This window comes from Hyaena hyaena, unplaced genomic scaffold (assembly GCF_003009895.1).
Source record: "Hyaena hyaena isolate Hyena2069 unplaced genomic scaffold, ASM300989v1 scaffold_503, whole genome shotgun sequence".
NCBI lineage: Eukaryota > Metazoa > Chordata > Mammalia > Carnivora > Hyaenidae > Hyaena > Hyaena hyaena.
In genome coordinates, this window is record NW_024081132.1 from 1122686 (window position 1) to 1145143 (window position 22458).

The 22458-nt window shown below is 38.3% G+C and overlaps 1 protein-coding gene across 1 annotated transcript in view; it reads left to right on the top strand.

The window, feature by feature from the left end:
- TESK2 (testis associated actin remodelling kinase 2) overlaps positions 1–22458 on the top strand; it is a 146335-nt gene that overhangs the window by 16328 nt on the left and 107549 nt on the right. Inside the window, exon 2 of the mRNA XM_039254783.1 lies at positions 19987–20297. Coding sequence (XP_039110714.1) covers positions 20076–20297 — 222 coding nt within the window. The 5' untranslated portion in view covers positions 19987–20075. The remainder of the gene's footprint in view (positions 1–19986; positions 20298–22458) is intronic.

Consider the following 22458-nt stretch of genomic DNA (forward strand, 5'->3'; position numbering starts at 1 on the left):
CTCGGTGCCTGGCTGGCTCAGGCGGAAGAGCATGTCACTTTTTTTTTAAATCTTTATTTATTTTTGAAAGAGAAAGAGACACAGTGTGAGCAGAGGAAGGGCAGAGAGAGGGAGACACAGAATCTGAAGTGGGCTCCAGGCTCTGAGCTGTCGGCAAAAAGCCTGACATAGGGACTTGAACTCACAAACAGTGAGATTAGGACCTGAGCTGAAGTTGGACACTTAACCGGCTGAGCCACCCAGGTGGCCCTGAGCATGTGACTCCTGATCTCGTGGTTGTGAGTCTGAGCTCCATGTTGGGTGTAGAGATTACTAAAAAAATTGATAAACTTAAAATAATTTTCTACTATCATCTAGTAGAAATCCTTATTAAAATTTCCTGTTATCTTTTATATCTAGTTTGTTCAAATCAAGTTTCAATCAAGTATCATTACTGTATTTAAGTCATAACTCTTAATTCTCCTTCAGAGTCAGAATTTGAATAGGATACTATTTTTCTATGCTTTTATTTCTTCAGAAAGAAAAACTTGTAACAATTAGAACTTTCCAATAGTACAAGCTGCTGGAGGAATTAGTGGGCTCTTTCTTAGTGGGTTTGTTTTCTTTCTTGGTAGGCTGAGCTGACTCTTGCTCTGTAGTGTATATCCATTGGCCACTCTTCTTCATATTATTTGACTACCTTGTGGCATTTGATAATGTTCATCATTTCCACTTTTGGCTTATGTGACATACTTTCTCTTGGTTTTATTTTTACCTCTGTTGTTTGCATTTTGTCCTGTATATGTTGGTGTTCCCTTGGTCTCTCATCTGATTTCACTTAAGGACATCAAGAAGGAGACTGGGCTGTGGCATATAATACCAACTCAGTAAATATTACCTATTACTCATATTCTCTACTTTGAGAAACTCTTTAGAATGTTTGGAAGTGCTAATGACTTTCAAGTCTGTATCTTTAGGCTAGTCCTCTCTACTGACTCCAGTGTGGCGTCTATAGCTGCTTCCTAAATATTGTCACATGGTATTCTTTTTTTTTTTTTTTAATGTTTTATTTGTTTCTAGGAGAGAGAGAGAGAGAGAGGGAGGCACAGACTGAAACAGGTTTCAGGCTCTGAGCTGGCAGTCAGCACAGAGCCCGACGCGGGGCTCGAACCCACGAACGGCGAGATCGTGACCTAAGCAAAAGTCGGACGCTTAACCGTCTAAGCCACCCAGGCGCCCCAACACTTGATATTCTTTTAGGCAGCTTAAACTCTGTAAGATCAGAAGAGAATTTTAATCAGTTCACAAATATTTTCCTTTTGGTGAATGCCTATTCATTCCCCAAATCACCCAAACTTGAAACATGGGAAGGATTCTAATTAAACTTGGAGTTATCCTAAGTACCACTCATACCTCCTACTTCCATTTGCTCTTCTTCTTCTTTTTTTTTTTTTTTATATTTTTATTTATTTCTAGAACAGAGAGAGAGACAGCATGAGCAGGAGAGGGTCAGAGAGAGAGGGAGACACAGACTCGGAAAAAGGCTCCAGGCTCTGAGCTGGCTGTCAGCACAGAGCCCGAAGCGGGGCTTGAACCCACGAACCGCGAGATCATGACCTAACCGAAAGTCAGACGCTCAACCGACTAAGCCACCCAGGCGCCTCGCATTTGGTCTTCTTTTTAAAGTCACTTATCACTTATTCTTTCCTAATTCTCTGTCCTTTCCTAATTCTCTGTCCTTACTGCTAGTGCTTTAATTAAGTCCTTATTTCTAATATATCATTAGCAATGATCACACTGTATTGTACTCATTGAATTACATGTGTCTTTCCAAGGGAATACTAAGCTCCTGGAGGGGTTGAATCATGTTTTATTTGGTATTTGATATCCTTATCTAAGAGAGGAAGTAGTATAATGATTAAGAGTATAAACTCTGGATTTGAATTGTGGCTCTACAGCTTTTTGGCTGTAGGAGCTTGGACCAGTTAACTAATTCTTTCATGTCTTTGTTTCCACATTTAAAAAACAAGAATAATAATAGTGTCTATTTTATCAGGCTATTATGAATGTTAAATATAAAGCACTTGGAGGACTGTTTGGATTATAGTAACTAATTAAATTTTATTATAATACCTTGTACCTGGTTACCCAATTAACATTGGAGTAAGTTAACAGAGGGGATTCCTGAATTGATTGAAAGATTGGACTAGTTAATCTAAATGCCTTTACAACTTAAGTTTCTGTTTTATGTCATGACATAAGGCCTGGTAGATTATAGTTAAAAGAGCAGATAAGATGTTTATCCAAAAGAGATAATACAGTTTTAAGAACTAGCTTTTGATCTGTCTGACACCAATACATGCCATTGTGTAATTCATGCCTAATTAAATAGGGGATGCCAGTTTCTATGTTAGATTGCTTTTGGTTTGAATGGAAACTGCAACTCATTATTTCACAGTAGGATGGCAAGTTCAGCAGTATTGCATTTATTTTTAATTGGGCAGTCATCCTGAAATATGTCTGTATTTGCTATGTTGGTTCTTAGGATAGTAGCTGAGCAGATTTGTCGTGTAGATTTGCCATGTGGTTGGTCTTAATGCACTTGTCGGTATTCATGTTCTTGAAAATGGCCAGTTTTCTGGGTTACATCTTAACCATAACAAATCCTTGTTTTGTTTTGACTTTCAAAGTTTTTATGATAATAGAAAGAAAGCAATATATGATTAGGATAGTATTTGCCTTTTTTTCCCTACTCTTTATACCCAGATTATAAAAGTCCACTGAAATCTCAGCAAACCTTTTTACTCACTTTGTGGAACTTCATTACCAACTTTGTACACACATGATTCTATGTTTGGATAAATACTGAAAATTTTTGGTTCCTGGCTGACACTGACCCTGCTATGTCCTGCCTGCTACCTGATGGTTGATAACTAGTCAGTACAATGCAGGATTTTATTTGCATCTCTGCTACTGTGAAGTTTCCTCTACTTTGTTCCTGTTAAATGAGAGGATAAGAAATAATAAATACTGTATATCAGAATGGAAGAGAAATATGATTATGAGTTGGCCTGTCTTCCCTATCAGTTTGCAGCTTGGCATCCATTTTTTAGATAGTCTATTTAAACCAATGGTAATTTTTATGTCTGTGAAATGTGATTAAATGACTAAAAGCTTTTGTTCTAGAGTTTGGTGGAGCTATCATATACTCCTTAGCCTCTGTTGACAAGGTAGGGTGGGGAATAATAGTAGCTTTCTACCTAGCTTAATATGCAAATAATTTTTCATAGAAATTTAGTAGTTTTTCTGGAAGGGACATATCATGGTGGGAAGTGTTTCAGTTTGGAACTACTGAATTTGAATCCCAAGTCTGTCACTAGTTTGAGTTTGATCAAGTCTTTTAATCTTAGTGTCTTATTTCATCCTCTTTAAATTGGAGATAATACCTTATTTGCAGAGTTGTCATAAATACTAGAGATAACGTATGCTAAACACTTGGTAGGAGTGCCTGGGTGGCTTAGTCGGTTAAGCGTCCAGCTTCAGCTCAGGTCATGATCTTGCCACCCACCGTTGGTGAGTTCAGGCCCCTGTTGGGCTTTGTGTTGACAGCTTTGAACCTAAAGCCTGCTTCAGATTCTGTGTCTCCCTCTCCTTTCTGCCCCTTCCCTGCTTATGTTCTCTCTTTCTCTCTCTCTCAAAAAATAAGTAAACAGGGGCAGCTGGGTGGCTCAGTGGGATGAGCATCTGACTCTTGATCTCTGCTCAGATCATGATCTCACGTTTCATGAATTCGAGCCCCACTTCAGGCTCTGCACTGATGGCTCAGAGCCTGCTTGGGATTCTGTCTCTCCTCTCCGCCCCTCACCTGCCTGTGCTCCCTCTCTCAGAAAAAATAAACTTTAAAAACAAACAAACAAACGAAAAAACAAAACAGGGGGCACCTGAGTGGCTCAGTCAGTAGAATATCGGAGTCAGTTGAGCTCAGGTCATAATCTCATGATTCATGGGTTTGAGCCCCACATCAGGCTCTATGCAGATAGCTCAGAGTGTGGACCCTACTTCGGACTCTGTGTCTCCTCCTCTCTCTGCCCTCCCTTGCTTGCACTCTGTATCTCAAAAATAAACAAACATTAAAAAAAATTAAAAACAAAATGAAACAAAAATAAATGCCACTTGGTAGAACGCATGGTCCATGGTAAATGGTAGCTGCAGTTATTATTTCCAGAGACATTACAGATGAAAGTATGATCTAACTGCGAGTCCTAGAAAAGTTTCCTTGATCCTATGGAAAATCATTTGTGGAGTTCCTACTTTGAAGGATAATATATATAATATTGGATATAGAGTATTTAGTTCACTGGCTCATTTATTGATAGCTTTTCAGATTACTTTCCCCAAAGCTTTAATTGTACCTTCTGTGTGAAAAATAAATCAATCCCAATATAAGTGAAAATTAGCCTTTGAAAAGCAATACTTGTCTATGTAAAAAAGCAAAAAGTTTGAACTCCTGAGTGTTGAAATTGAGAATAAATTTACTAAAAAATGATTTGAGTCCTTGTTAGCAACATAATTTTGGCATTTTTGAAAGATTGCTAAAGGCTATTTCCTAGTTTAAAGTACCAAACTGATGTAGCTTTTCTAACATATTATTTCTCAACAAGGGCACTATTGGCATTTAGGGCAGGACAATTCTTTGTTGTGCACTGTTCTGTGCCTTGTGGACATTTAGCTTTCCTGGCCCCTGCCCACTGAAATGCCAGTAGTGCCCACCCACCTCACACCCTCACCACTGTGACAGTAACTCCTCCCTGACAAGGACCTTCTTCCCCATGAATTTTCACATGTCCCTAAATGAGAACCACTGGGACTCCAGCTGAAATATTTTTAGTGAAGCAGATCATACTCTCACCAGTTTTCATTTAAGAATTCCATGTTTAGGGCTCAGTTGGTTGAGCTTAGGGCTCAGTTGGTGGCTCAGTTGGTTGAGCGTCCGACTCTTGATTTCGGCTCAGGTCATGATCTCAGGTTCATGAGATTGAGCCCTGTGTTGGGGTCCATGCTGATAACGCAGGACCTGCTTAGGATTTCCTTCTCCCTCTCTCTCTGCCCCTCCCCTGTTTGCATGCACACTTTCTCTCCCTCTAAAAAAAAAAAAAATTTAAAAACACTTTAGAAAATAAAAATTTACTATAAAAGGAAATCTTTGTGTTACAGAATTTCACTAGCACTTAAATATAGAAGAGTTATTCAAATGAATTAATATAATAGCAATTTTTAATCTATTAACAGTATTTAGGAAAACCCTATGATGCCATTTAAGGCATTAAAACTATACATTTATAATAAAGAGTAAATTTATTTCATTAATATTTCCATACTAAAATTGTTTCCAAAGAAGTGAACTTCATTGTTAACATTTCCTTTCTATTTTTTAATGTTTATTTATTTTTGAGAGAGAGAGAGAGAGAGAGAGCAGGGGAGAGGCAGCGAGAGAGGGAAACAGGATCCAAAGCAGGCTCTGCACTGAAAGCATAGAGTGGGATGTGGGGCTCAAACCCATGAAATGTGAGATCATGACCTGAGCTGAAGTTGGAGGCTTAACCAGCTGAGCCACTCAGGAGCCCCTATTAACATTTCCAACACAAATATTCATCTCCTGACCCAGATGGACACCAATTTTGCATTTTTTTTCTAGATAAAAGATTTCAAACATGTACCAGTTTTCACACCATAACGTGGTAGGTTGGGTATCCCAGCTGTGCCATCTTTAGAAGTAATGTGAGGCTGTCACATTGCCAGTATAGTGTTTTTGGGTGAGAACTCAAGGCGAACTGTCTTTGGGAGGGTAAAGGAGTGCATTAGTCCCTTGTTAGTGACATTGATAATATATTTTTTTTCTCCATTGTCCCAGACAAACAAGGTACCATCCTTTCTAAATGTGTAGACTTTGTAGTTTTCCCCCACATTCCTTTGGAAACAATGTACTTTCTGTAAAATGTGGGGGTCCATTTACCATGTGCAGTTTTTCTGATCCCCAGACTGTCAGGAGCAGCATGAATGGTGTGGTCTTGTCCCAGGAAAATTAATTCTTTTTTTTAAATGTTTATTTTTGAAAGAGAGAGAGTGTGAGCATGAGAGAGCGTGTACATGAGTTGGGGAGGGTTCGACTCACTAACTGTGAGATCATGACCTGAGCCAAAGTTGGATGCTCAACTGACTAAGATACCCAGGTGCACTGAAAGTTAATTATTCTTTTTTTTTTTTTTTTTAACATTTATTTATTTTTGAAAGAGAGTGTGAGTGAGGAAGGGACAGAGAGAAAGGGAGAGAGGGACAATCCCAAGCAGGCTCCACATTGCCAGCATAGAGCCCAAAGTGGGGCTCAAATCCACAGACCATGAGATCATGACCTGAGCTGCAGTCAAGAGTCCAATGCTCAATGGGCTAAGCCACACGGCACCCCTCAGGTAGTCTCTTTAAAGTGAAACCTGCATTTTTTCAATCATTGAATCTTTCTAGTAAATGTGAGAGTAATTGTAGTTGTCTCTGTTCCCCAAAATAGAATACTTTCAGGGGTGTTATTAGTATAAAAAAAAGATAATACCCATAAAACTAAGGTAGGTAATTGAGAGGCTGAAAATGTAAAATCTCACACATTTCAAATAACTTGTTTTTTTTTTATTTTAAAATTAATTAATCATTTTCAGGGGCACTGGGTGGCTCAGTCAGTTGAGCATCTGACTTTGGCTCAGGTCATAATCACACAGTTTGCGAGTTCAAGCACCATGTTAGGCTCTATGCTGACAGCTCAGAGCCTTGAGCCTGCATCGGATTTTGTGTCTCCCTCTCTCTCTGTCCCTCCCCTGCTCTGTCTCTCTCTCAAAAATAAAATAAACATTAAAAATTTTTCTTAATAATTTTCAGACTTAAAAAAAATATGGTGTGGCTTTAGAGTCTATTCATTCGTGCTTTTGTTGCCTTTCATGGCTAATTAAAATTTGTCAGGTTAAATTGAAAGTCATTTGTAGCTTGGTTGATTTCATTTAAAATGTGGTCATTTAGGGGGCACCTGGATGGCTCACACAGGTGTCTGAGTTTTGGTTTCTTATCAGGTCATAATCTCACAGTTTATGCGTTCAAGCCCTGCATTGGGCTCTGTGTTAACACTGCAGAGCCTGCTTGGGATTCTCTCTCTCTGTCTCTCTCTGCTGCTCACTTGCTCTCTCTTTGTCTCTCTCAAAATAAATAAAACTTTATTATTTTTTTAAATGTTATTTGTTTTTGAGAGAGAGAGAGAGAGAGAGAGAGAGAGAATGCAACCAGGAGACGGGAAGAGAGAAAGACACAGAATCTGTAGCTGACTCCAGGCTCTAGGTTCTGAGCTGTTAGCCCAGAGCCCAATGCAGGGCTCAAACTCAAGAACCACAAGATCATGACCTGAGGTATAGTTGGATGCTCAAGACTGAGCCACCCAGGTGCCCCAATAAATAAAACTTTAAAAAATATTTAAAAAATAATAAAAAATAAAATGTGGTCATTTAGTATGCAGGCCAAGAGAACATAAGGCATGTTTTAGAAGTTACCCCATGTTCAGCACTTCTCCATAATGGATTAATAAAGTTCTTACTCTCGTAAGGGGACTGTACTTTTTACCATTCATCTCAACTGTCTAGTAATTAATGTTACTTTAGCATGTGATATGAGCTGTACAACTCAACACCAGTGTTTCTCATGAGTGCTTTTATATTTTAAGTTTGTGAACATGAATAAGCTATACTATTCAAAAATTCTCTTAGTGCTTTTAAGATTTTAGTTTAAGATATAATAAATACTCCCTGAACCAAAAACTGTAGTGGAACTGTTGCAGAATAAAAGTTTGAGGATCTGGAGACTTGGGTTGCACATTGGGGTGCTATTTGCTTACCAAATTGCTTTCAGTTTTCTTAAAAATTTTTTTTTAATGTTTTATTTATTTTTGAGAGAGAGATAGAGACAGCATGAGCAGGGGAGGGTCAGAGAGAGAGGGAGTCACAGAATCCGAAGACAGGCTCCAGGCTCTGAGCTGGCTTTCAGCACGAACTGCGAGATCATAACCTGAGCTGAAGTCGGACGCTTAGCCAACTGAGCCACCCAGGCGCCCCGCTTTCAGTTTTCTTGAGAGTAAGCATACTACATAGCTGTTGTATTGGCAATAGACTTTTAAAAATTCTTTACTTTTAAAAGAAATTAAATATAGACTAGAGTATAATACCACAATATTAGCTAACAAAAGATAACAAAATTAACAAATATATAATTTTGTTATTTTCCCTTAAGTTTATTTTTATTTATTTATTTATTATTATTATTATTATTATTTTTAATGTTTTATTTTATTTCCAGGAGAGAGAGAGACAGCGTGAGCAGGGGAGGGTCAGAGAGAGAGGGAGTCACAGACTGAAACAGGCTCCAGGCTCTGAGCCAGCACAGAGCCCGACGCGGGGCTCGAACCCACGAACCGCGAGATCATGACCTAAGCGAAAGTCGGACGCTTAACCGACTAAGCCACCCAGGCGCCCCTATTTATTATTTTTTAAAAATGTTTATTTTTGAGAGAGAGGGGTGGGAGAGGCAGAGAGAGAGGGAGACACAGAATCCGAAGCATGCTCCAGGCTCCAAACTGTCAGTACAGAGTCTGACATGGGGCTGGAACCCATGAACCGCAAAATCATGACCTGAGCAGAAGTCAGTTGCTTAACTGATTGAGTCACCCACCCAGTCTCTTTAAAAAATAAATTTATTTATTTTTCAATGTTTTATTTATTTTTGAAAGAGAACACAAGCGGGTGAGGTGCAAAGAAAGAAGGGGACCAGAGGTTCAGGAGTGGGCTCCATGCTGACAGCAGCCAGCCCAATGTTGGGCTTGTTCTCAGGAATGCAAGATCATGACCTGTGCCAAAGTCAGACTCGGACTGAGCCACCCAGGCGCCCCCTCTTAAGTTGATTTTTTTAATAGAAGGAAACAAAACTTTGTTGCTATAGTTGAAGTCTCCTTTGTTTCTCTTCCATATCTCATTGTCTTCTTTCCCACCAAGGCAATTACTATAAATTTAGTGTCTGTCTTTCTCATTCATGCATTCAGACATTTAGTATAAATATCTATCCTTAAATAATGATTATAATAGGGGTGGCTGGCTGGCTCAGTTGGGTATGCGTCTCACTCTTGATTTCAGCTCAGGTCGTGATCTCGTGGTTTGCGAGATTGAGCACCTCCTGTCCAAGCTCTGTGCTGATAGCTCAGAGCCTCCTTGGGATTCTCTCTCTCCCTCTTTCTACCCCTCTCCCACTCATGCTTGCTCTCTCTCAAAATAAAATAAAAACTAGGGGCGCCTGGGTGGCTTAGTCGGTTAAGCATCCGACTTTCACTTGGGTCATGATCTCGCGGTTCGTGGGTTCGAGCCCTGCATCGGGCTCTGTGCTGACTGCCAGCTCAGAGCCTGGAGCCTGCTTCAGTCTGTGACTCCCTCTCTCTCTGACCCTCCCCTGCTCACGCTGTCTTTCTCTCTCCTAGAAATAAATAAAAAAACATTAAAAAAAACAAAATAAAAACTATAATTAATATTTATTAATATTAATAATTAATTAATATAATAAAATATATAATTATGTTAAGTAATTATAGTAAATTACAATATATAGGATTTGAATGCTTACTGTTTGCCAGCCACTGTTCATTGGATTAGTAACCCTGTGGCTGTTGTAAGGATTAAACAAAGTTAATACATATAAAATATTATAATATAAATACAATTTTTATTTCCATTTTACAGATGGGGAGCTAGAGATATAGAAAGATTTTAAAATGACTCGACCAGGTTCTGGGGCACTGGGTGGCTCAGTTGGTTAAGCGTCTAACTTCAGCTCAGGTCATGATCTCATGGTTCATGAGTTTAAGCCCTGCATTGGGCTCTCTGCTATCAGCACAGAGACTGCTTGGGATCCTCATCTCCTCCTCTCTCTGCCTCTCAAATAATAAACAAACATTAAAAAAAAAAAAAAAAGACCAGGTTGAAGCCCCTATAAGTTACGGAGCAAGGATTTGAACCTGATTGGCTATGGAGGCTATACCTTTAGTCAGTATGCTATCTTGCTGTCTATAATAGGTATTATTTTATGTTTTAAAAGATACATTTTTTATTAAAATAATATCATAGGATTAGACCTGCATTCTTTTTGTGGGGGGTAACTTTTTAAATTTTTTCATAAGTTCAAGTATAATTAACATACAGTGTTACACTGGTTTCAAGTGTACAATCTAATAATGATTCAACAATTGTATACATTTCTCAGTGCTCATCAAGATAACTCTTCATCCCCTTTATTTCACCCATCCCTCGCACACGTTTCCCCTCTGGTAACCACCAGTTTTTTCCCTGGATTTAAAAGTCTGTTGTTTTGGAGCACTTGTGGTAGTTTAGTTGTTTAAGTATCTGACTTGATTTTGGCCTAGGTCTTGATCTCCCTGAATTGGGGCTCTGTGCCAGGTGTGGAGCCTGCTTAAGATTCTTCCTCTCCTTCCTCTGCCTCTCTCCCCTCTAAAAAAAAGTCTGTTGTTTTGTCTCTTTTTTTCCTTTGTTTTTTCTTTTGTTTCTTAATTCCATATATGAATGAAATCATCTGGTATTTGTCTTCTGATTAACTTATTTCACTTAGCATTGTATCCTCTAGATCTATCCATGTTGTTACAAATAGCAAGATTTCTTACTTTTTTATGCTGAGTAATATTCCATGTATGACACACACCACCTCTTTTTTATCTATTCATGTAATGATGGACATTTGGGTTGATTCCACAATTTGGCTGTTATAAATAATGCTTCAATAAACATGGGGGTACATGTATCTTTTTGAATTAGTGTCTTCATATTCTTTGGGTAAATACCCAGTAGCAAAATTACTAGATCATATGATAATTCTAATTTTAATTTTTTGAGGAACCTCCATGCTGTTTTCCACAGTGGCTGCATCAGTTTGCATTCTTACCAGCAGTGCACAAGGGTCCCGTTTTCTCCACATCCTCCCCAGCGCTTGTTTCTTGTGTTTTGATTTTAGGCATTCTGACAGGTGTGAGGTGATATCTCACTGTGGTTTTGATTTGTATTTCCCTGATGATGAGTGATGTTGAGCATCTTTTCATGTGTTTGTTGACCATCTGTATGTCTTTGGAAAACTATTTATCCAGATCCTCTGTCCATTTAAAAATTTTTGTTAATGTTTATTTGTTTTTGAAAGGGTGGGGGGAGGGAAGGACAGAAAGAGGGAGACAGAGGATTCAAAAGGGGCTCCGTGCTATGAGCACAGAGTCCAGTGCAGGGCTTAAACCCATGAACCAAGAGACCATGACCTAAAATCAAGAGTTGGCCACTTAATCTATTGAGCCACCCAAGTGCCCCTCTTTGTTCCTTTTTTTTTTTTAAGTTTATTTGAGGGGGGGGGGAGAGAATGAATGAATGAGTGGGGTAGGGGTGGAGAGAGAGGGGGAGAGAATTCCAAGCAGGCTCCATGCTGTCAGCACAGAGACCGATGTGGGGCTTGAAACCACGAACTATGAGATCATGACATGAGCTGAGATCAAGAGTCGGACACTTAACTGACTCAGTCACCGAGGAACTCCTCCATTTTTAAAAACATTTATTTATTTTTTGAGAGAGCGTGCACCTGAGTAGGGTAGGAACAGAGAGAGAGGGGGACAGATGATCCAAAGTGGACTCTGTGCTAACAGCAGACAGCCCAAAGTAGGACTTGTGCTTCCAGACTGCGAGATCATGACCTGGGCCAAAGTCGGATGCTTAACTTATGAACTTAACTGACTGAGCTACCCAGGTGCCCCACCTCTCCATATATTTTTAATTGGATTATTTATTTTCTTGGATTTGAGTTGTATAAGTTCTTTATGTATTTTGGATATTTAACCCCTAATCAGATACATCATTTGTAAATATCTTCTCCCATTTAGTAGGTTACTTTTTGTTTTGTTGTCAGTTTCTCTCACTGTCCAAAAGGTTTTTATTTTGACGTAGTCTCAGTAGTTTAATTTTGCTTTGGTTTTTCTTGTCTCAAAAGACCTATCTAGAAAAATGTTTCTACGGCTCATGTGAAAAAAATTAACGCCTATGTTTTTTTCTAGGAATTTTGTGATTTTAGGCCCCATATTTAGGTCTTTAATCTATTTTGAGTTTGTTTTTGTGTATAGAATAAGAAGTGTTCTGGTGTCATTCTTTTGCATGTTGCTGTCCAGTTTTCCCAACTCTATTTGTAGAAGAGATTATCTTTTTCCCATTATATATTCTTGCCTCTTTTGATGTAGATTAATTGACCATAAAATCATGGGTTTATTTCTGAATTCTTTATTCTGTTCTGTTGATTTGTGTGTCTATTTTGTGCCCATCCTAAACTATTTTTATTACTACAGCTTTGTAGTATATCTTGAAATCTGGGATCATTGTACCTCTAGCTTTGTTGTTCTTTTTCAAGATTACTTTGGCTATTCAGGGTCTTTTATGGTTCCATACAAATTTTAGGATTATTTGTTTTAGTTCTGTGAAACATGTTTGTATTTTGATAGGAAGTGCATAAAATCTGTAGATTGCTTTCGGTAATATGGACATTTTAACAGTATTCTTCCAGTCTGTGATCATGGTGTATTTTTCTATTTATATTGTCTTCATTTTCTTTTATCAATATTTTGTGATTTTCAGAATACAGATTTTTCACCTCTTTGGTTAGGTTTGTTACTAGATATTTTATTCTTTTTGATGTAATTGTAAATGGGATTGTTTTCTTAATTTCTCTTTTTGCTACTTCATTTTTAGTGTATAGAAATGCAACAGATTTCTATATATTCACTTTGTATCCTGCAACTTCATTGAATTAATTTACCAGTACTATTAGTTGGTGGAGTCTTGAGGGTTTTCTTTATATAGTATCATGTCATCTGCAAATATTTAAAAAATTTTACTTCTTCCTTACCAATTTTGATGCCCTTTATTTCAAAATTTTCTTGTCTGACTGCTATGGCTAGGACTTCTAGTACTGTGTTAAATAAAAGTATTGAGAATGGATCTCCTTTTCTTGTTCCTGATCTTAGAGGAAAAGCTCTCAGTTTGTCACCATTGGGTACGATGTTAGCTTTGGGTTTTTCATATATGGCCATTATTATGTTGAGGTATATTCCCTCTAACGCTGCTCCTCCTCCTCTTCCTATTTCTCCTTCTCCTCCCCCTCCCCCTTTTTGGGGGAATGTCTTTATCTGTGTAATCTGGTCTCATAGATGAATTTGGAAGCTTTCTTTCCTCTTTGATTTTTTAGAATAGTTTGATAGAATTTTTTAAATGTTTGATAGAATTCACCTATGAAGCCATCTGGTCCTGAACTTTGGTTTTTTGGAAGTTTTTTGATTACTGATTCAATTTCATTGCAAGTAATCTGTTTAAATTTTCTTATATCTTTCTGATTCAATTTGGTACGTTATATGTTTCTAAGAATTTATCCATTTCTTGTAGCTGTCCAATTTGTTGGCATATCATTTTTCATAATCTCTTATAATCCTTTGTATTTCTTGGTGTTGGTTTTTATTTCTCCTTCATTTCTGATTTTATTTATTTGACTCCTCTCTCTTCTTTTTTTTTAATGCATCTGGCTAAAGGCTTATTACTTTTGTTGATCTGTTCAGAGAATCAGCTCCTGGTTTCATTGATCTGGTTTTTTTTCTTCTTTTTTTTTTTTAGTTTCCTTCTACTAGCTTCAGGCTTTGTTACTCTTTTTCTAGCTCCTTTAGATGTAAAGTTAGGTTGTTTATTTGAGATTCTTTTTGTTTCTTGAGGTAGGCCTGCATTGTTATAATCTTCCCTTTTAGAATAGTTTTTGCTTCATCCCAAAGATTTTGGACAGTTGTGTTTTCTTTTTCATTTGTCTCCATGTATTTATAAATTTCTTCTTTGGTTTCTTGGTTGACCCATTTATTGTTTACTAGCAAGTTATTTAGCTTCTGTGTATTTGTGTTCTTTCCAGATTTTGTCTTGTGTTGATTTCTAGTTTCATATTATTATCCTCAGAAAAGATACATGATATGATTTCAGTCTTTTTCAATTTGTTGAGATTTGTTTGGTGGCCTAACATGTTCTGGAGAATATTCCATATGCACTTGGAAAGTATGTGTATTCCACTGTTTGGGGATGTTCTGAATATATCTGTTAGATGTACTTCATCTACTGAGTCATTCAAAGCTACTGTTTCCTTTTTGATTTTCTGTCTGATCTGTTTATCAAAGTAAGTTGGGTATCAAAGTCCTCTATGATGGGGGCACCTGGGTGGCTCAGTCAGTTGAACGTCCGACTTCGGCTCAGGTCATGATCTAGCGGTTTGTGGGTTCAAGCCCCAGTTTGTGGGTTGGAGCCCCGCGTTGGACTCTGTGCTGATAGCTAGCTCAGAACCTGGAGCCTGTCTTCGGATTCTGTGTCTCCCTCTCTCTCTGACCCTCCCACTCATGCTCTGTCTCTCTCTGTCTCAAAAATAAATAAACTATAAAAAAAATTTTTAAAGCCCCCTACTATTATTGTATTATTGTCAGTTTTTATGTCTGTTAATAACTACTTTATGTATTTATAGTTGTTACATTCTCTTGTTGAATTGTCTCCTTTATCATTATGTAGTGTCCTCCTTTGTTTCTTTTTATCATCGTTTTTTAAAATTTTTAAAAAATGTTTTATTCATTTCTGTGTGTGTGTGAGAGAGAGAGAGCAAGAGAGAAAGAGAGAAAGAGAGAGAGAGCATGAGCAGGGGAGGGTCAGAGAAAGAGGGAGACACAGAATCTGAAGCAGGTTCCAGGCTCTGAGCTAGCTGAGAGCACAGAGCCCAGTGCAGGGCTCGAACTCACTAACTGAGATCATGACCTGAGCCGAAGTCGGATGCTCAACTGACTGAACCACCCAGGCGCCCCCATATTTCTTTGTTTTAAGGTCTGTTTTGTCCATATACGTATTGCTACCCCAGGTTTCTTTTCACTTCCATTTTTTTATAACTTAAAAATATTTTTTTTTGATTTAAATTTTCATGATACCACTTAACTACAACTTACTTCTTTCCCCCCAGCCCCCACTTAGTACTGCTTTTGAAATATATCTACATTGCTAGATAGAGTTCATTCATTGTAAGTGCTATATATTTCATTGAAAAATATTCTACAGTTTCTTATTGTTCCTACAGATAAACTTTGGTTTGTTTTCTGTCCCCCTTGCCCCCCACTTATTACAAACAATGTTAAAATGAAATGAATATTCTTGTTCACATCTCCTGTCCTTCTCTGCAGGAGTTTGTATAAGCATATACCTTTTATTTTTTTAACTTTCTTCAAAAAATTCATGTATTTATTTTAGAGAGAGAGAGAGAGAGAGAGAGAGAGAGAGAGAATGAGCCAAGGGAGGTGCAGAGAGAGAGAGAGGGAGACAGAGGATCCAAAGTGGGCTCTGTGCTGACTGCAGAGAGCCCAATATGAGGCTCAAACTCACAAACCATGAGATCATGACCTGAGCAATAATCAGATAGATACTTAACCAACTGAGCCACCCAGACACCCAAGCATATACCTTTTAAATAAATACTTTCCCCCTCTCTTAAAAAGTGCCATGAGCCAAGATACAAAGTTATTTGTTTTTCAGAATAAAAATATCAAACATTTCAGCCCAGGGGCACCTGGGTGGCTCATTTGGCTGAGCAATCAGCTCTTGATCTCAGCTCAGGTCTTGATCTCAGGATCATGAGTTCAAGCCCAGGGTTGGGCTACATGCTGGGTGTGGAACCTACTTTAGAAAAAAAGAAAAAGTTCAGCCTCTTGTGCTATTATGAAACTTATAACAACTCCAACCAAACCAGTTCAGTTGCTGTTAGGTATTCCTTACCTCCTCTCAGACCTGTTGAACTACAGTGAGCAATTCTGTCTTCCAACTCTTATTATAGAGAATAGAATCTGCTACCCTCCAGAAAAATTGAGGGCATTGTGGAAGTTAACAGTGTATTTCATTCAAAATGAAATATATCTAAAAAATTAAAAGTCAGTAGACAGCCAATCAGATTGTTCAGTAATTTCATAGGCAGCTATGTTTTATGTAGTTTTAACTTCAGTATCTTGTATTTTCTTTTTCCTTAAAAAATATTTTTAATGTTTATTTTTACTTTTGAGAGAGAGAGAGAGAAAGAGCACAAAGGGGAGGGCAGAGAGACAGGGAGACAGAAGCAGGCTCTAGGTTCTGAACTGTCAGTATGGAGCCTGACTTGGGGCTTGAACCCACAAACTGAGAGATCATGACCAGAGCTGAAGTTGGAAGCTTCCCACTGAGCAACCCAGGTGCCCCATTGTATTTTATTTTTCTAAAGTCCAGTTTATTTTTTCCTTTCTTTTCTATCTCTGTCCAAATTACAGTGACCATTGTCTTTCTCTGTACTGGTCCTCTTTTCTAAAGTTCATTTTTTTTTTAATTTGAGAGAGAGAGAGCACATGCACGCAACCAAGAGTGTGTGAGCAAGTGCAAGTGGGGCAGGGGCAGAGACCGAGGGAGACACAGAATCCACAGCAGGAAGGCTCTGAGCTGTTGCGCTCAGCCTAGAGCCCGACGCAGGGCTCGAACCCACAAACTGCAAGATCATGACCTGAGCCAAAGTTGGATGCTTAACCAGCTGAACCACCCAGGAGCCCCTAAAGCTCATTAAAAAAAAATTTTTTTTTTAATTTATTTGAGAGAGAGAGAGTGTATGAACAGGGGGAGGGCAGAGACAGAGGAGAGAGAATCCTAAGCTGGCTCCTCACTGTCAGCTCAGATCCCAAGAACTCTTAAGATTATGACCTGCACTGAAATCAAGAGTGCCTACTGAGCCACGTAGGCGCCCTGGTTCTCTTTTCTATTTAGATGACTGGCTTAACTCTTACAACTCTGCAATGGAAAAATACTGAGCTAAATAATATGAAATGGAAAAAGCTTGAGCTTTGGTGCTGTATGGACCTTGGTTCCAATTCTGGTTCTGCTAGCTCTGTATCCTTACAGAAGTTACTTGACCTTTTTAGCCTACATTTCTTTTTCTGTGAAGTGGGAATCATACCTACCTTGGTGTTACGTGTTAAGGATTAAGTGAGGAAATTCTTGTCAAATTCCTGCTGTTTTTTTTTTTTTTTCAAGTTATTAATATACCCTTTCTCTGAGTAGAAGATCTTTAACTCTTAATGGACATAATCACTGTGGAACTTGGTAAAATTTCCAGGACTTACTCCAGGAGACTCTGATTTAGTAGGTCAAGGTTGAGACACAATAATCTGGGTTTTAAACAAGTTTCTTGGGTAATTCTAAAGCAGTTGATCAGCAGACAGACTTTTAGAAATGTACTACTTTTGGTTCCTTGGTTTTAAGTTTAGCTTTGCTAGTAAATGCCTTATAGCTTTGGCAAATCATTTCCACATTCTGAGAGTTATGTTTTCTCACATATAAAATGAGTGGCTGAACTTTATGGTCTCTACTGGCTATAAAATCCTAAATTTTTGATCTTATGATCTGTAGCCACTTTTTGGCAAGGTACAGTAGAGGTACTTAAATATTTTATTCTTTGAGAACTTGTATTATTCTTCCTTCTTTGAAGACTTTGGTAAAATTGGCTTAAAGCAAAGATAATTTATTTTAAAGATACAAGGATATCTCATGGAATCTTAAGTCAGGATGCAATGAGGCTCAGGTATTGAAGACTATAACATATTGGGAAATGTAAGAAGTTCTGTCTCTGTCTTTTTTTCTTTGTAGATTGGGCTCAATCTCTTGGCTTTTTCTGCCTTCCAGGCTATGTGGTAAAAAATGGCCATGGCTGTCAGCTCCTAAGTTTACATGGCTTTCATCTTTTATTATTATTATTATTATTTTTAAGATTTTATTTTTAAAGACTCTCTACACCCAGCATGGGGCTTACACTCATGACCCTGAGATTAAGAGTCACATGCTCTACTGATTGAGCCAGCCGGGTGCTCCTACATGGCTTCCATTTAAGAAAGCAGCCAGACTGAGGCTGGGATATCTTAATTCCAATTCCAAATTTCCAGGAAAGGAACTGTGATTGGTCCATATTGAGCAGTGTGCCACTGACTTTGGCTAGGGGTAGAGTCAGGGTCATATTGTAAGAGTGACCCTGGGAGCTCTGCCCCTGTTCTCCATGGTTGGAGGTGGTATAGATAGCCTGGGTTAGGTATTCATCACATTTAAGAAAGCATTTTACTAATTGAAATGTCATAATGTTATATTCTGCAAATGACCCTTGTAATCTATTCTCATGGAAAAAAAGAAGTAGAAAGGGATAGGCTAAAAGAAAAAAATGGGTTTGTATTTTTATTCTTTTTTTTTTTAAAGTTTATTTATTGTGAGAACGAGCACATGAATGGGGTGAGAGGCATAGATAGAGAGGGAGAGAGAATCCCAAGCAGGCTCCACACTGTCAGCACAGAGCCCAACATGGGGTTTGAACTCATGAACAATGAGGTCATGACCTGAGCTGAAATCAGGAGTAAGATGTTAACTGACTGAGGCAGGCAGGCATCCCTCATTTTTATTCTTAGTCATGTACCAGATGGGGTAGAGCCTTCTGTAGTCACTTCTGCTAGACTGTACTGTTTAGTCAATAATGAATTTTTAAGTTGCTTTTGGATATGGTTTTCTTCTTTTAAAATTATATAATTTTATGGCATAAAATTTTTGTCATTGTTTTATATATTTGGACTTAATACTTCTTTATTTATTTATTTATTTTTTAATGTTTTATTTTTATTTCTAGGAGGGAGAGAGAGAGACAGACAGCGTGAGCAGGGGAGGGTCAGAGAGAGAGGGAGTCACAGACTGAAACAGGCTCCAGGCTCTGAGCTGGCAGTCAGCACAGAGCCCGACGCGGGGCTCGAACCCACGAACCGCGAGATCATGACCTAAGCGAAAGTCGGACGCTTAACCGACTAAGCCACCCAGGCGCCCCTGGACTTAATACTTCTTTAAATGAAGAGAAAATTATGTGATGCAGGCTATGAAGGGGGATGGTATGAACATAGGCTTTTGAATCAGAAAATCTTGGATTTTAATTATATCTCTGCTGTTTAATGACAGTATGATCATTTGACCTCTTTATGAAAATAACAGTAATTCTTTTTCATACATTTTTTAAATGCTTATTTATTTTTGAGAGAGAGAAAGGAGTCAGAGTGCAAGCGGGGGAGGGGCAGTGAGAGGGAGACAGAATCTGAAGCAGGCTCCTGGCTCTGGACTGTCAGCACAGAGCCCGATGCAGAGCTCAAACTCACAAACTGAGATTATGACCTGAGCTGAAGTCGGACGCTTAACCTTCTGAGTCACCCTGGTGCCCCAATAACATAATAATTCTTATATCATGAATTATTATTATTATTTAAATGTTTATTTTTGAGAGAGAGAGCACATGAGTGGGTAAGGGGCAGAGAGAGAGACAGAGAATCCCAAGCAGAGTCTGGGTTGTCAGCACAGAACCTGATGCAGGCTTGAACTCATGAACCACAAGATCATGACTGAACTGAAATGAAGAGTTGGATACTTAGCTGATTAAGTCACCCAGGTGCTTCTGTCATGGATTATTTGAGAATGAAATGATGACGTATATAGAGCTTTTATACTATGATTCCTAGATTGGATGCTTAATGAATGGATATTCATTCATTCATGAATGAATGATGGATATTATTGTTGTTATTTTGTTTTTTAGAATGCAATTGATGTTTATTATAGTCTACTCACTCTAGACTGACTACATTTTGGCCTTTAAGTATATCAGTATTTTTTAAAGGTAAATATATAGTCTTTTCTAGATTGGAAATCAGGACTTAGAATGTAAAAGAGGAAATATTTTCACGTTGATAATTCATTGGTTTGTACGTATTTATTCTTTAATGGTTTTAATGAAATATCTTTCTGATATCTTTTTTAGTGTCAAACCAGAAGAAAAGTAAAACTCAACAAAATTGTATTATGTGTGGAGTTCCTTCTTAAAAGAAGAAAAAAGTGATTATTGAGACTATGGATCGGAGCAAACGGAATTCAATTGCAGGCTTTCCTCCACGTGTGGAGCGTCTTGAAGATTTTGAAGGAGGTGGTGGGGGAGAAGGGAACATGACCCAGGTGGGAAGAGTTTGGCCGTCTTCATATCGAGCTCTTATAAGTGCCTTTTCTAGACTGACGCGTTTAGATGACTTCACCTGTGAAAAAATAGGGTCTGGCTTCTTCTCTGAAGTGTTCAAGGTGAGTGATGCCTCTGCTTTTCTCATATTGTCTTGTTGATAATCAGCTTTACTACAGAGTTCATAATTGTGTTTAACTATGATATATGCTTTGCCCAGTTGAGTTGAGGGTGCTGTGCATCTTGATCGGTGTTCTAAATTGTTCTCTCCTACGGCTTTGGGACTTCTGGTGGCCATGCGCCTGGCTGGTGCTGTGTGCCCTCTTGCTGGTCCACGTGTGACACCAAGACCCTGGCCAGGATACTGGGCCTCACTTGGGGTCTGCTCCCAGATGTACTCAACAACAGGAGACGCAAGAGGATTCTGGGGATGCCCTGAGCCAATCTGCAGTTTGGAGTCACCCTGAAGATGGAAACTCTTTATGAGATTTACTTCATATCTGCTCCTTCCATTTATGCCTGGGAGGCCTGACCTGCCGCTTTTCCATCAGCGCCTAGAGTCAGAACCTGGATATTTTTGTATTTACTTGATGGTGCCCAGTCTCTGCCTCAGATACTTTGGAGTTGGAGGGGATGACTGGGAGAATTTTAACATTGGGAGTTGTACATAATGGTTGTTTATGTCCTATTTTTTCCTCTCTCCATCTTTCTAGAGACATTTATCAAGGCTCTTATTTTGATAAAAAAAAAGTTAATTAAAAAATAAACTGTCCTCTCACACTATAAATATCTAAGCTATTTTTTTTTTTTTACATTTTTAAAAATGTTTTGTTTATTTCTGAGAGAGAGAGAGAGAGAGAGACAGTGTGAGCAGGGGAGGGTCAGAGTGAGAGGGAGACACAGAATCTGAAGCAGGCTCCAGGCTCTGAGCTGTCAGCACAAAGCCTGATGCAGAGCTCAAACCCATGAACCGTGAGATCATGACCTGAGCTGAAGTCGAATGCTTAACTGACTGAGCCACTCAGACGCCCCTAAGCTATTTTTTTTTCTTTTTTTCGTTTTTTTTTTTTTACAAATAGTTTATTGTCAAATTAGTTTCCACATAACAGTGCTCATATCCCTAAGCTATTTTAATTATAAAAATAATACATACTGATAAAAAATTCAAATAATATAGGAGTATCTTCCACTCTCCTTCCCTGTGTATAGCTATCTCTCTCTCTAATAATAAGCACTATTAACAATTTGTATGCTTCTGGACCATTTTCTGTGCTTATATATATATTATACACACATCTTACATACATATATAAAAATTTATGTATACATGTAACAAGATATGCATATATCCCCACTCATATAGTTTTTATTTGGTTATTTTTAATAAAGTTGAGCCCTTAATGCTCCCAAGTGTTCATATTTCTCAAGTTCATTTATTCCCCCAGAACATTATTTCATACTTTTTCTTCTCTCATGAAACTCTCAGTACTTTTTCTCAGTGATGAGCTTACTTCCTAATTCACTGAAAAAACTGAAGCAAGTTGGAGAATTTCCACAGCCTCCTATCACCACAGATACCTACTAATCCAGTACCTTCACCCACTTATTCAGCCTTTATACCTGTCACTATGGATGAACTACCCATGTTCCAATTTAAGCCATATTTCATGTTCCAATCTTTTAAAAATTTTTTAATGTTTATTATTTTTGAGAGAGAGAGACAGAGCGTGAGCAGGGGAGGGGCAGAGAGAGAGGGAGACATAGAATCTGAAGCAGGCTCCAGGCTCCGAGTGGTTAGCACAAAGCCCAATGCGGGACTTGAACTCACGAAACTCAAGATCATGATCTGAGCCAAAATTGGACTCAAAACCAACTGACCCATCCAGGTACCCCTCTTTGCCCATTTTTTTAAAAAAAAATTTAATTCCACTAAATATACAGTGTTATATTAGTTTCAGGTGTACAATAGTGATTCAACAATTCTGTATATTACTCAGTGCTCATCATGATCAGTGTAACTCTTTTTTTAAAAATTTTTAAAAATGTTTTCTTTTTTTTATTTATGTTTTTTTTATTTCTAGGAGAGAGATGTTATGTTTTTATTTATGTTTTATTTATTTCTAGGAGAGAGAGAGAGAGAGACAGCGTGAGCAGGGTAGGGTCAGAGAGAGAGGGAGTCACAGACTGAAACAGGCTCCAGGCTCTGAGCTGGCAGTCAGCACAGAGCCTGATGCGGGGCTCGAACCCACGAACCACGAGATCATGACCTAAGCGAAAGTCGGA